This window comes from Cimex lectularius, unplaced genomic scaffold (assembly GCF_000648675.2).
Source record: "Cimex lectularius strain Harlan isolate CLEC.00 unplaced genomic scaffold, Clec_2.1 scaffold254, whole genome shotgun sequence".
NCBI lineage: Eukaryota > Metazoa > Arthropoda > Insecta > Hemiptera > Cimicidae > Cimex > Cimex lectularius.
The window spans coordinates 30437-44090 of record NW_019392818.1 but is presented as its reverse complement, the minus strand read 5'-3'; the positions used below and the strand labels follow the sequence as shown (position 1 = coordinate 44090).

General features: G+C 36.6%; 2 protein-coding genes across 2 annotated transcripts in view; both read right to left on the bottom strand.

The window, feature by feature from the left end:
* LOC112127422 overlaps positions 1–5236 on the bottom strand; it is a 215031-nt gene extending 209795 nt beyond the window's left edge. The window contains exon 1 of the mRNA XM_024228397.1: positions 5200–5236. The gene's annotated coding sequence lies outside the window, so the exon portion shown is untranslated. The remainder of the gene's footprint in view (positions 1–5199) is intronic.
* A 6045-nt stretch (positions 5237–11281) lies between these two features.
* Positions 11282–12829, bottom strand: LOC106670566 (tetraspanin-6-like). The gene has a single exon (XM_014401034.2). It carries the CDS (start codon positions 12713–12715, stop codon positions 11876–11878), a length of 840 nt encoding a protein of 279 aa, XP_014256520.1. The 5' UTR covers positions 12716–12829; the 3' UTR covers positions 11282–11875.
* Between the last annotated feature and the right edge of the window lie 825 nt (positions 12830–13654).

Genomic DNA, 13654 nt, shown 5'->3' with positions numbered 1-13654 from the left:
TACCACTGGTCAACTCGAAGTTGCGAAAATCCGAACTTCTAACAGGCTGGCTCAAATTACTCTAATTCCTATTAGGTCAAAAGTTCAATTGGGGTTATGCTTATCGACTTTTTGCTTCCGATAGCTCAGATTGAATATATTTGATTACTGAGATCTAAATAATGTACTATTTATAAAATGAAACATGGTTTTTAAATATTTTCAAACTGTTTCTTTGTTCTTTCTGGCAAAACAAAGTTGGAAAAAGGCAGCAGCAACATATAAACTTTATTGGAAAATATTAAGTGGTAAACAAGGAAAACTTGAATTTCAAGCTTTTAACATCACTTATAAGCCATGTATAAGCACGATTGCGAATATGAAAATTAAAACGAACATAACAAAAATGAAACTGCTTTACTGTCAAAACTGCGAGTTAGCGAGCAAAATTTAATCGTTAGTTTTGAACTAATTTAAAGAAAATGTCATTTTTCTAATAGTGTTGTTGAAAATACGTTCGAAAGAGCAGAAAAAGAAGGAAAGCACGCGGGTTCGACATATATTCGAGCTGGGGTTCCTCAGGGATGTGCATGGGGCCTTTTCTTTACTTGCGCTATGTCCATGACATCTCCAGATCTAAATTGGCAACGACTGCTATGTTTGCAGATGATCTTGCTATATTTAGTAGAGGCAAAGATGGTCCAATAGCTTTTAAGCAAATACAAAATCAAGTCAACAAAATTATTGACTGGAATGAAAAATGGCGTATGAAAATAAATTCCCAAAGTTCTACTCTAGTTGCATTCTCCTATTTCAGAAGATTTGAAACGTCACCCATAGTCATTCATAGGTATCTGAAGCTGATTCGGAAAATATTTGAGCGTAACTCCGTATAAAAGATTGAACTTCAACCAAGGTATTTCGGTGAATAAGTCTTGGGTAAGATCTGGTCTGAAATCATAATATATCAATTATATCATATATCAATACCACAACTCTACACATTGAGGCTAAGGGCAGAGCACTAAACAGCTGATACAGATTAATTAGCGAAGGCAGCTGGGATTATAAGTGCAATAACATAGGTTACTCGAACATCTTAAACTATTGAGTAAGATTAACAGCCAATTATTAAGCGTTAGTGATAAAAAGATTATAACTCCTTCGGGGAAAAAGTGCTTTCATGTAGTCACCCCTTTTGAATATAATTATAGTGTGGATGATGACCATCGCTACATAGACTGCTATACAGATGCTATACAGATTATCAAAGGTAAAGGGAGCGGTGCAGGAATCTGCATACTAAATTATTAGGAATCAGTATCTCCTCCCCTCTTGGCAATAACACCTCCGTTTTCAGGCGGAAATCTGGGCCATCAATGTATGTTGTAGAACACTTATGGAAAATAAAATTATGGGAAAAGATATTAAAATCTTTTCTGACAGTCAGGCTAGACTTAGGTCATTACAAAAAGATTTGTCAACCTCACGACTGGTGGAGGAAACTGTAGATATTATCAATAGGATCTCTTTCAGGTTTGAGAACAAGGTAACCGTTATTTGGATACCAGCACATAAAGGACACCATGGCACTGAAGAGGCGGATAGCCTGGCCAAAGAAGGCTCTAATACTGCGTTTGTCGGGCCACAACCGGTATTACTTCACTCTATGAGCACAGCGAAAGAGAGTATTAATAACTGAGGTTTGAAACAACTCCTTAAGGAGTGGAATCTATCCCCCGGACACAGGCAATCGAAAGAGTTTGTTAAGGTGATTAAACCGACAGAATCGAAATGGCTATTCTCTAACTCAAGGAAGGGAATTAGGAGGCTGATAGGTATTCTGACGGGCCACTGCCCACTGAGAAGACACCTCTCCGTAATGGGTATTCTACCAGATCCCTTNATATATATAAGATCAGGTATTGGTCGAGGAGAATAAACGATCCAAAGTACAAAATTTATTGGATTTGGCAGGAAATTTAGTAAGCTTTCAGGCTTTTCTCTCTACTTTCGCTGATTTTCAACTCCTCTTCAAAATATTTGCAGAAGAAAGCCAAATAAAGTGGTTTCGACTTAACACACTAGAACAGCATTTCGGCTATTTTCAAAAAATCATATCAACGGTTCTATTGGACCGATTTTAATAACTCAGAGCTCATTTTTCTCGCCAAAAAATCTAGTTTGAAAGAAAAAATGTGAAAAATGGGGGTTCTCATTTAAAATTAAGCATTTTCCTTATGTCGAATCGAGCTAAAAAAAATAAACAGACCTTACATGAACAAACTACATGAAAAATGAAGGGGAGTCTTAATTCATACTTTTTCCTATCTAGAACCACAACGAAAATAATGGGGTGGGCACATTAGCTTGGTTACCTTGTATAAGTAATAAGATTAAACACCAAACTTTAAAACACATATACAATGTTTGGTGGGAATTCTGTGATTGGGTTACATTATTTTTTGGGTTATATTATTTTTTTAATAGTTTTTATTTGTCCAACCTTTACTGTACGGCCAGTCTGCGTAGGTCCATATGATTCTAGAATCCTATGTGCTAATATGATAAGATCCTAGAATTGTAATTAGCCTAATGGACGTGTACGACTACACAACTGGCAAGAGGGGGCTTTGAAACCTTTTAAATAATTCACCTCGTCGGACGGCCTTTTGGCTTCAATTGAATTCTCCTTATAGCATATCCTGTACATCTAGCGTCTTAAAAGTTTCGCAACAATTTTTTATTAAACCAACCTCAAATCTTATAATTTTTGCAAGGCACTTTATGATTAATGTATAAAAATGTCTGAGAAAAAAATGTAAAGGGGAAAAGGCAGATACATCACGCAAATACATTCATTTCAAAGTACGTACATGAGGAAAATGGATAAATATTCTATCTTCAGATCGATCACACCCATCCAGGTTGATAAACGCAGATTGCTTCACCCCCACGCCGATAGCGGGTGAGGGAAGATAAACAACCTTTTATTTTTACTCAGGACGTATAAATTTAAATCAATGTTCGATTCTAAATGTTATTTATCACGTGGGATTCTACCGTGCACATAATAAGACATCGAAACACAGGTTTTACAACCGAAATATAAGAACTGCACTGGAATAATAAAATGCATTAGAGATCAGAGGAGAGTTTTGCCCACTTGTAACTTTTATAGATATATCTGGTAAAATAAATAATCACAATCATTGACGAAGTACGAAAGAAAAAAGTCAATGTATTTTCTTTTACATGAATTACTGTTTAGGCATTGTGACATCGACACACACCAACTGAACTGGGCTAACTGCTGCTTGTCGAATAACTGATCCTTAATGAAAACTTTTGTTTGAGTCGAAAAATATTATCAAATTTATTAAAACTGACACTGTTTTCCCTTCCATCTATCATTTTGCCAATGGGCAGGACACTTTCTGGGAAGTGTCATGTGGGATTATTGAGACCAGTATGTATTTAATACTTTTAAAAAATAGATATTTTTCGCCTATACGATGTCGTCCGGTCCACCGTCTCCCGTGTGGCCGGGGATAATAACGCTGGCCATACGCAAGCTTCACGAAGGTAACAAATAGAAGACAGCCTCTGTCAAAGTTCCCGCCAGGGGCGTCACCACGTGCCACCACGAAACCATTCCCAGTGTAACTAGGGCTGATGTTGGAACTTTTCAGTTACCCCGTGGTACAGATGGCCATACACCCTCCTCCGTCTATGCAGACAGGATCTGGTGCACTGGCCCTCGTGTGTCTATGCTAAGGCACCCGCCGCTCATGCCGACACGAGTACAGCTTGTGCTTTAGAGAGGTTGCCTTTAGATTTTTTCCCAACGACCCGGATTTCGAGCCCTTAGCTCATCATCAGGTTGAAGGATTTCTACAACCACGTCTCTCGACATGAATTTCAAAAGTGAACCCGCCGATTCCCCCGCCAACGCGACGTTCCAATGAGAAGGTTTTTTAATGGCGCTCAATTTGAACGTGCGAAAAGCGGGAATTATAACGCAAGTAAATATTATATTATTAAATACTGTAAGAAATTAATTATAAATTAGTGATTAAAGATAAAAGATAAAACATTAGAATAATACCTTAATATTATTAAATTATTATAAAAATATAACAATTAAAAGAATTAGTTTAATATTATTTATATACATATTTAAAATGGGAGGTAGATCAAAATTTGTTATATTATTAATGCATTTATTACCATGTTCAATTTTAAATTTTTTAATTTCAAATTTCTCAAACAATTTAGTTTTCTTCCCTTTGTTGAAACTATGTAACACTGTTGTATTGTGTGTACTGCGAGTAAGAACTCTCTTTTTTTTAAAAAGGATTGAACACCGCACGCACTTCATCATTCATCATTTCTATCAGTATGTATTTTGTTTAGCTTATATAATAATTCAAAAATATTAATATACACTGAGAGGCTAAAAGTAGTCACCCCAAATTTTTGTATTTTTTGTTGTTTATTGGATATTTTTAAAGAAAAATATATGATATATCTAAAAAAAAAAATATATATATAAAAAATTTAAGTGAGTAAAACAATTTTACTAAAAATATTGCGATGGATACAACGAAAATATTCAATTTTATACGGAGTACTTTCTGCGTTCCACGACCATATTAGCACGTTTTGAACACCAACGCACAACTCAAACAAAAAAAAGCAAGGAGTCTTCTGTTCTGATTTTCCGAAGGGGGGACAGGTCTGTTGTATGTATACAGTAGATATGTATCTCGTTTTGTGTGCATTGAGAGTGAATGTATTTATTAGCGGAATATTCAGTATCCCATCGAACCTCGAATAGGTAAACTAGGTGTAAAGGGTGATGGAGGAAAATCAGGTACTCCACCACTGTAAGGAGGTGGGAGAAAATGGGAGGCTGATTACGTTAGGGCTAAAATGACCTAGCTGTTGATAGTCCCTGGAGCCCAACTTCGGCGGCTGGACGGATACCGAGATCCGATCCCAGACTGCCGACACCCCGGATGTGTGATTCTCGAGGCTTGCCGGTGATTTATTGTAAATTACTAAAGCTAAAATTGCCGGTGGGCTGCGAAAACTGACAGGCTCAAATATCTGTTATTATCAATAAATTATTACTGCTAATTGAACAAAATTACATTCTATTTACGTGGCCATAATTAAGGTAATTAAACTCTTAAACATACACACTATGTGCCTTACCTTTGCGATTTTCCTGCAATCTTGACTCCACGGTAAAGCCTGAAACAATAAATTTATTTATGGAATATAAAAATGTACAAATAAATAACATTTTATATTAACGTTGATGGAAAAGCGAAAGTTGTTTTCTTATGCTTCTTTGGTTATGTACAGGGGGATAAGAACGAACTGAATAAACACGGGAAAATAAGTAATTTTTTTTTAAATTTTGCTTTAATCAGGGATCAGCTTGTGTTTTTTTTCAGCATTAGTAAAAGTTTATTTAAATTTTAAAATTTCCATTTTTCTCTCGTTGCAACAAAAATGTGAGTGCATATGACCAAATAAAGGTTTTGATTGATGAAAACCAAACAATATTCGATTATTATATACCACACTTTGTCAGTACAACAACGGCTATCTTCATGAAAACTTTACGTCATATTAATTGAAGCCTATCTTTATTTTAATTACGAGGAAGACAGAGTGAGATTTAAAAGATTAAATGATAAATTAAAGCGGTGGGAAAGCCCTGGAATTATATCTTGCTGTCCTTTCAAAACATATTTTACCCGGAGCCCAAGCTGATAAGGAAAGAACGTGAACAATTTTAAACCATATCTCACCCGACTTTCTTGATTTATAATTAATTCCATTTCAAAATGTTTTCCCCCTTATTAGTTGATTTTGGATACATCTAGTTTTTCTAATTTAGGAATTTATATATTTATTATATGTACCATGCACATTAGCTAAATTATGAAATGTTGTGATCTGGGCGTGGTGATAGAGTTGCAGTTATTTGCTTTTCGGCATTTCCTAATCCTTACTGACCAATCACTGAAGATTAATTAGAAGAGCTGATCTTATGGTCAAACTTATCAGCTAAAAGTTAATTTTTTATAACTAAAATGTGAATAATGGTATGACGTTAGAGAAAAACGGATACTTCATCTTGTTGTACATCTACGTTTTCTATGATTTTTAGATATGTTTTTAGTCATATTTTATTAGCAGGTTGTAAGGATTTTTTTTATAAAAGTATATTTAGAAAAGAAAACAAAATATTACTCTTTTTTTTACAAAATAACAAAATAATACTTGTAATGGCATGATCGTCGTCTGCCAGTTGACCCTTACATATTTACATTCAAATAAAACTTTAATTAGCATACAAATTGTAAACTTAACATAAAATTATCTCTGCAATTCAGCGCATCTACAATATATCTACACAAACTAAACCAATCTTTCCCATTTAACAGTTCTATATACTCACGGAATTTCAAACGACATCTGTGGAACCAAATTAACCTAACGTTCTCCAAAGTTGGACTGCCAAAAAATGAAAAACAAATCTTCCACCGTTTTTACTTTACATATATAGCATGCTTGGTCTCTTTTCTCCAGCCAAGGCTTAAAATTTAAATATAATTCACTAATTTCGTGGTCCGCTTGACCAATTAATATATTACAATTAATTAAGGTTTTTAGTTGAGATAAAAAAGTCAATGGCACGAGCGGGATTCGAACCCACGATCTTCGGCTAGATACGCCGCTGCTCTACCACTTGAGCTATCGTGACATCGATCCACTCGGACATCAACTCCCCATCTCAACCCCACCATATGAGTTTTCCCTCTTTTTGCCATTTTTCAAATGTCGTGTAATCGGTTTTGATTCTTGACGACAATAGAAATGGCGACGGAGAGCTTTAGTGAAGTGTACTGCATTTTTTAAATCATTAATTCACTACTTTCGTGGTCCGCTTGACCAATTAATACATGACAATTAATTAAGGTTTTAGTTGAGATGAAAAAAATTTAATGGCACGAGCGGGATTCGAACCCGCGATCTTCGGCTAGATACGCCGCTGCTCAAAAGGGAAAATTCAAAAGGTGGGGTTGAGATGGGAAGTAAGTGTCCGAGTGGATCGAGGTCACGATAGCTCAAGTGGTAGAGCAGCGGCGTATCAATCCGAAGATCGTGGGTTCGAATCCCGCTCGTGCCATTGATTTTTATCTCAACTGAAAACCTTAATTAATTGTAATTTTTAAATATAATAATTGACCTCTCGCGCGAAAAACCACCTTGATCAAATTCCAGTTGTATTCTTTATACAAGTAATTGTTGTCCCCAAGATCGAAGTTCAATTTCTTTAAATGTTATGTAGAACATTGCACTTTTCTTAAACATTCTTCTTTATGATGAGTTTCTACTGCCTGCAATAATTGTACTGCCCAAATTTTGAAATCTTTCGCATCTGTAAAATTTATATGAGAACTACAGTTCAGTCCGGAAGACAACACTTCCAATTCTTTAAACCAAAAAATGTTTTTTTTATTATCTCCTGAGCAAGAAGGTAGGGCAACCGATCTTGTTTCAGACCCAAAACCCGTTGAGAATACCATTCCAGGTTATACTCAATCCTTGTTTAGCAACCCTACGTTTATTGGCCAACTGGATATTGAAGGAAAGTAGAGGAGTCAATGTAGGTTGTAAGGATTGTTATAATAATAAAAGGCCAGGAGCCACCTGGTAGGTCTATACATCACACACTAGATGATAGGACATCCTACTCTGGTGCCTTTCCCTGGTTTGGTACTGTTCATCCTCGTTCAACTTAATTGAGTTTTCCTCTGGAACTTTTGGAGGAGGAAAGTTCTCGGACACCCGAGAGAATTATTTTCCCATTTCCAGCAATCGATGCTAAATAGTGATTTGCGTAAGGAATTTTGTGTTTGTCTCTTTTGGGTTTTGAGACCCTAATTAGGAAGCATCATTCTCAATCGGAATCTATCTGTAGCACTTGATCCCTTATATGTTTAACGGTTTTGTACACAAATGGAAGCTAACGTCATTCCAGATGGTTAAGCGTAGTATCTGCAAAATCTACCTTTAATGAAAGTTAAATAACCACTCTGCGGAAGACTTTTTAAAAAAGGAAGTTTTATTGTAAAAGATTACAACAGTGGAACCGACACTATGACGGACAGAACGCATCAGTAAGTGTGAGCCCTTTCGTAGTAGATACAAGGGGTTTTATACATATTTGTTTAATTAGTTTAATTGGTCTAAGGGCTGATGGGTTTGGTTACAATGATAAGAAGGGATAAGAAGGGCGCTTTATCGCCTCTGGACCCTAGGGTAATTGGTTCCTGGACATCTGGCTGGTTGATAATCTGTCAACTCTGACCCGGTCGACTTATCTGAAGTGCTGGTTGTCTACATGACGTGTAGGTCGTTTCTATAACTTGAATTATGACGACCTTAGTCCTTGGGTGCCTGGACGGCATAGATTGCTTTAAACTTCTTTTATCCATCCCTTGGTTGTTCAGTTATTCTGACAGGTCTGGCTGGAGTGCTACGAACATGGGGAAAGCTTGAATCCGACTCGCTGATGCTAAACGAGCAATAAATAAATGAAAAGAATCAGCGTCAGAGGACTGAGTCTTCCGAGAAGTTCTTGAGCTTCAAGAACACGGATTATGGCCCAGAAACAATCTAAACCGCAGAAAAAAGATCGTGGGCCAAGCAACACATACTTCTGGGCCAACGCTAGTATTAAAAGTCAAAGTTAGTATCTAGCCTGTAGAGAAAGTGGCCCAATCTTTTTCACAGAATTAAAGAGTGTCATTCCTTAGCTCTATATAGAGTGTAAGTAAGAATGTCATTCCATATGAGAAGTGTGTTCAGGCAGGGCAGCAAGGATTGAGACCTCAGTTCAGATGTTTGAAGAAAACATAGGGCTATATACATATATATTATGCAGGGTGGGCGACCAAGACCCGAGGGGTTAAATGCCTGGGTAGACTCGCACCATCCCTAAAAAGCCCGGGACTTGGTCCAACGAAAGTTTCCATTAAGGATCAGTTATTCGACGACCGTAGCTATTGTTAGCCTAGTTCAGTTGGTGTGTGTTCGATGTCGCAATGCCTAAACAGTCATTGTTATAAAAGAAAATACATTGACTTTTTTCTTTCGTACTTCGTCAATGATTGTGATTATTTATATTACCAGATAAATCTATAAAAGCTACAAGTGGGCAAAACTCTCCTCTGATCTCTAATGCATTTTATTATTCCAGTGCAATTCTTATATTTCGGTTGTAAAACCTGTGTTTCGACGTCTTATTATGTGCACGGTAGAATCCCACGTGATAAATAACATTTAGAAGCGAACATTGATTTAAATTTATACGTCCTGAGTAAAAATAAAAGGTTGTTTATCTTCCCTCACCCGCTATCGGCGTGGGGTGAAGCAATCTGCGTTTATCAACCTGGATGGGTGTGATCTGTATTCGAAGATAGAATATTTATCCATTTTCCTCATGTACATACTTTGAATCATCTGTGCTTGTATTTGCGTGATGTATCTGTCTTTTCCCCTTTACATTTTTTTCTCAGACATTTTTATACATTAATCATAAAGTGCTTTGCAAAAATTATAAGATTTGAGGTTGGTTTAACCAAAAACTGTTGCGAAACTTTTAAGACGCTAGATGTACAGGATATGCTTTAAGTAGAATACAATTGAAGCCAAAAGGCCGTCCGACGAGCTGAATTATTTAAAAGGTTTCAAAGCCCCCTCTTGCCAGTTGTGTAGTCGTACACGTCCATTAGGCTAATTACAATTCTAGGATCTTATCATATTAGCACATAGGATTCTAGAATTATATGGACCTATGCTGACTGGCCGTACAGTAAAGGTTGGACAAATAAAAACTATTAAATAAAATAATATAGCCCAAAAAATAATGTAACCCAATCACAGAATTCCCACCAAACATTGTATATGTGTTTTTACAGTTTGGTGTTTAATCTTACAACTTATACAGAGTATCAAAGCTATAGCGCTCACCTCATTTTTTTTCGATGTGGTTCTACATAGGAAAAACGTATGAATTGAGACTCCCCTTTATTTTTCATGTAGTTTATTCATGTAAGGTCGGTTTATTTTTTTCGACCTCGATTCGACATAAGGCAAATGCTCAACTTTAAATGAAAATCCCCATTTTTTACATTTTTCTTTCAAACTAGATTTTTGGGCGAGAAAAATGAGCACTGAGTTATTAAAATCGGTCTAATAGAACCGTTGATATAATTTTTTGAAAATAGCCGAAATGCTGTTCTAGTGTGTTAAGTCGAAACAAATTTATATTGCCTTCTTCTACAAATATTTTGAAGAGTAGTGGAAAATCAGCGAAAGTAGAGAGAAAAGTCTGCAAGCTTACTAAATTTCCTGCCAAATCCCATAAATTTTGTATTTTGGATCGTTTATTTTCCTCTGATCTTACATATACAGGGTGAATTGCTACTCGTGCTACAAACTTCTCCAGTAGATTCTTCACCCTAAAATGAACAAAAAAGTTCATATTGACCATGGTCCGATTCTCAACCNGTTATATATATATATATTACGCAGGGTGGGCGACCAAGACCCGAGGGGTTAAATGCCTGGGTAGACTCGTACACCATCCCTAAAAGGCCCGGGACTTGGTCGGCTCACGTGTCCTGCATAAACCTCTTGGACCTGTTCACAAACCCCATGATTTTGGACCATTTAATCTCGGGCAGTGATTTGATGATCCCCTATCCTTCAAAGATTTCAAATCTAGACCTAGCATATCTATCACACTCTGCGAGGTAGTGCCTTACCGTTTCTTCTTTTATTTCACAAAAACGGCAAAAAGAATCTGGTAGAATACCCATTATGGAGAGGTGTTTTGTCAGTGGGCAGAGGCCCGTCAAAATACCTATCAGCCTCCTAATTCCCTTCCTTGAGTTAGAGAATAGCCATTTCGATCCTGCTGGTTTGATTTCCTTCACAAACTCGTTCGATTGCCTGTGTCCGGGGGATAAATTCCACTCCCTCAGGAATTGTTTCATGCCCCAGTTATTGATACTCTCTTTCGCTGTGCCAAATAAACATAGGGTTATTCTATTGTATGTTGTTTGAACATGGGCTATACGATTAAGGGGGAAATAAACCACGTTGCTATCTTCATAGATAAAAAAAAATTTTACAGTGGAAGTTCGCATGCGCCCCGTGTTCATATTTTCGAATTACACCTTCGTAACCTTAAATTTGATCATACATGAATTTTGTCTTATTTGGTTTCCGAGATTTTATTTATTAACGCGAATGTGCAGTGTAAAAAGGTAGATGGTGTGAGATGGGGTACTTAATATTACATGTGTATAGGATGAAGGAATATCGTGAACTTCATGACCCTTCTTCGATGAATGGTGCGGATATAAGAAACAATGTATTTATGGATTGGTGAGAAAGTGTTTAGGTTAAAGCGTTGGAGGCTGAAATGATCTATCGATAGCCGTCGGAGTCAAAATTTAAGTGGCTCTCCCCGAACTGACAACAACTTTGAAGTAAATTAAAGCATGTTTAACTTCGAGTCCACGAAAAGGAAGCAGTTCCGCGAAGCGTAATGTGCCAAAGCAAGTGGTACAAGTTGCATCGATAAACCGAAGTATCATGTGATGACTGCCATCCTGGAGAAATGTCTCTTTTCGAATTCGTTCTATTTGATTTATGTCAAACCACACCTTGGTAAATCAGGAATTTCCAAAGCACCCTCCACTTATGTAAAATAATGACACATAGCTGTAAAATGCTAGGTATGGTTAGGAAACTTTTTTCATTAAACATTTATTTTATTTAAAAATTAGATCACATTTTACTATTGTATATCAGTTGTTTTATTAGATTTCAATGTCATAATGCTAATTTGACTATTTTCATCTTTCTTCGATTGTCTTGTTGTTGTTATTGAGGATTGCGTTAGTTTATTAGTTTCTACACTACTGCTCGGGTGACTCAAGAACTTGAATTCCGTAGATTTACTTTTTCCTGTGCTTTTCCTTGTAGTATCTTCATTTTTTAAGTTTAGAGTAAGGGCAAAGACTGCGCATAATATTCCGAACCCAATCCCGGTGAGAGAAACAATGCCTAATGTATATAAATTAATAGTTACTCTTTTTACTATTTCGTCGAAACAATTTCGCTTGAAAGCCTTTTCGTGCGTGCATAGGCCATCCAACATTCCGCAGCATGAAGATGGCAGTTGGTTAATATTCCAATTTTTGACTCCAAACGCACTACAGCATAAAAGAGCTTGTTGCAGTCGATCGATTTCTTTCTTGAAATGGTTGTAGCCTTTGAACTTGACGCCTAGCTGGCTCTGTAAGTGCTTTTTGGCCTCGTGGACCAAGACGAACGCCGCTATTCCTACGACGATTTGTACCATGACGGAGACGAACACGCCACCCGCGTACAGTCTGAACAGTGTAGTGCTATTCACCATCATCGCGATACATCCAAAAGTCGATATGAGAACCATGATGATTCCCGATAATATGATGAAATGGTACAAGTTTGGGAAATAAGATTGAATAAACGGAGCCAACTCACTACCGTCACTGACGTACATCAAGCCGAGCACCGTCATTGAAAAACCAAACACTCCGAACATAACATTTACAACGAGTAAAAGGACGTTCTTTGGCCAGCACATCTTCATTCTTCCGCCTTATCCTCCAACTGTTAACTCATAATTAACAGAAATATATAACAAGAACGATTTGTAGCTCAGAAGATAGAACAGAAGATGAAAATAAACATATGTATTAGATTTTTTTTTTGTACATTACTGTTTTTCTGAAACGGGTCCCATTGAACCCTGAACCATCCGATTTCATAAACAAAATTCAATGAATTAAATGTTGCAATTGTATTCATTGTGAGATTCCCTCTCTGATGTATGCATGTCAAAAAACTCTGTCATTCTCAATTATTCTTGACCTGCCCATTCTTGCTGGTCTAACAGAAAACAATATTAAAGATGGCACGAAGACGAGCGAGCGTCTAGCTAAAACAGGGCGAAAATATTCAAAGTTTATTATTATTGTTAGAGTTGCAAGTTCGAGGGGATGTCTTCTTCCACTGTATAAGGCGGTCGTCTTATCGATGAAATCCACAAAATTAAAGGCAATATTTGTTCCTTTTTCTTTGCACAACAAATATAATTATTTTTTATTAATAATTGATTTTTTGGCATCCATGGCCTGATTCCGAACCTGACCAGTACGTATCAGAACTTGACTCAAGGATTATAAATCATTTAATTTTAATCCGGTTCTATAAAATTGTTTTCCAGCATTGAAGCGTTTTTAAGCATATCAACTGATCCAAATTCCATAACTAACAATCCAAAGCACAATTCACGAATATATTGTATTCGTCGTTCCACTTGGTAAAATGAAGGTATGCAAAAAGGAAAAGACCTGTCATTTTTAATCGATTTCTAGATGGTTTTTTCTATTTCTATGTCTGTATTTCATCCTTCCTTGTTTACCTACTTGCCCTGAGGGCGTTAAAAAACAGTTACTCCGTGGTTTCAGATGGCTTCGGCGCCTCAGGAGGATTACAAACAGAATTTGTTTCTACGCCTAGCAAGTAA

Bases quoted from the DNA above. Each gene is read 5' to 3' on its own strand.
- LOC106670566 (XM_014401034.2), bottom strand. From the start codon at position 12,715: ATGAAGATGTGCTGGCCAAAGAACGTCCTTTTACTCGTTGTAAATGTT.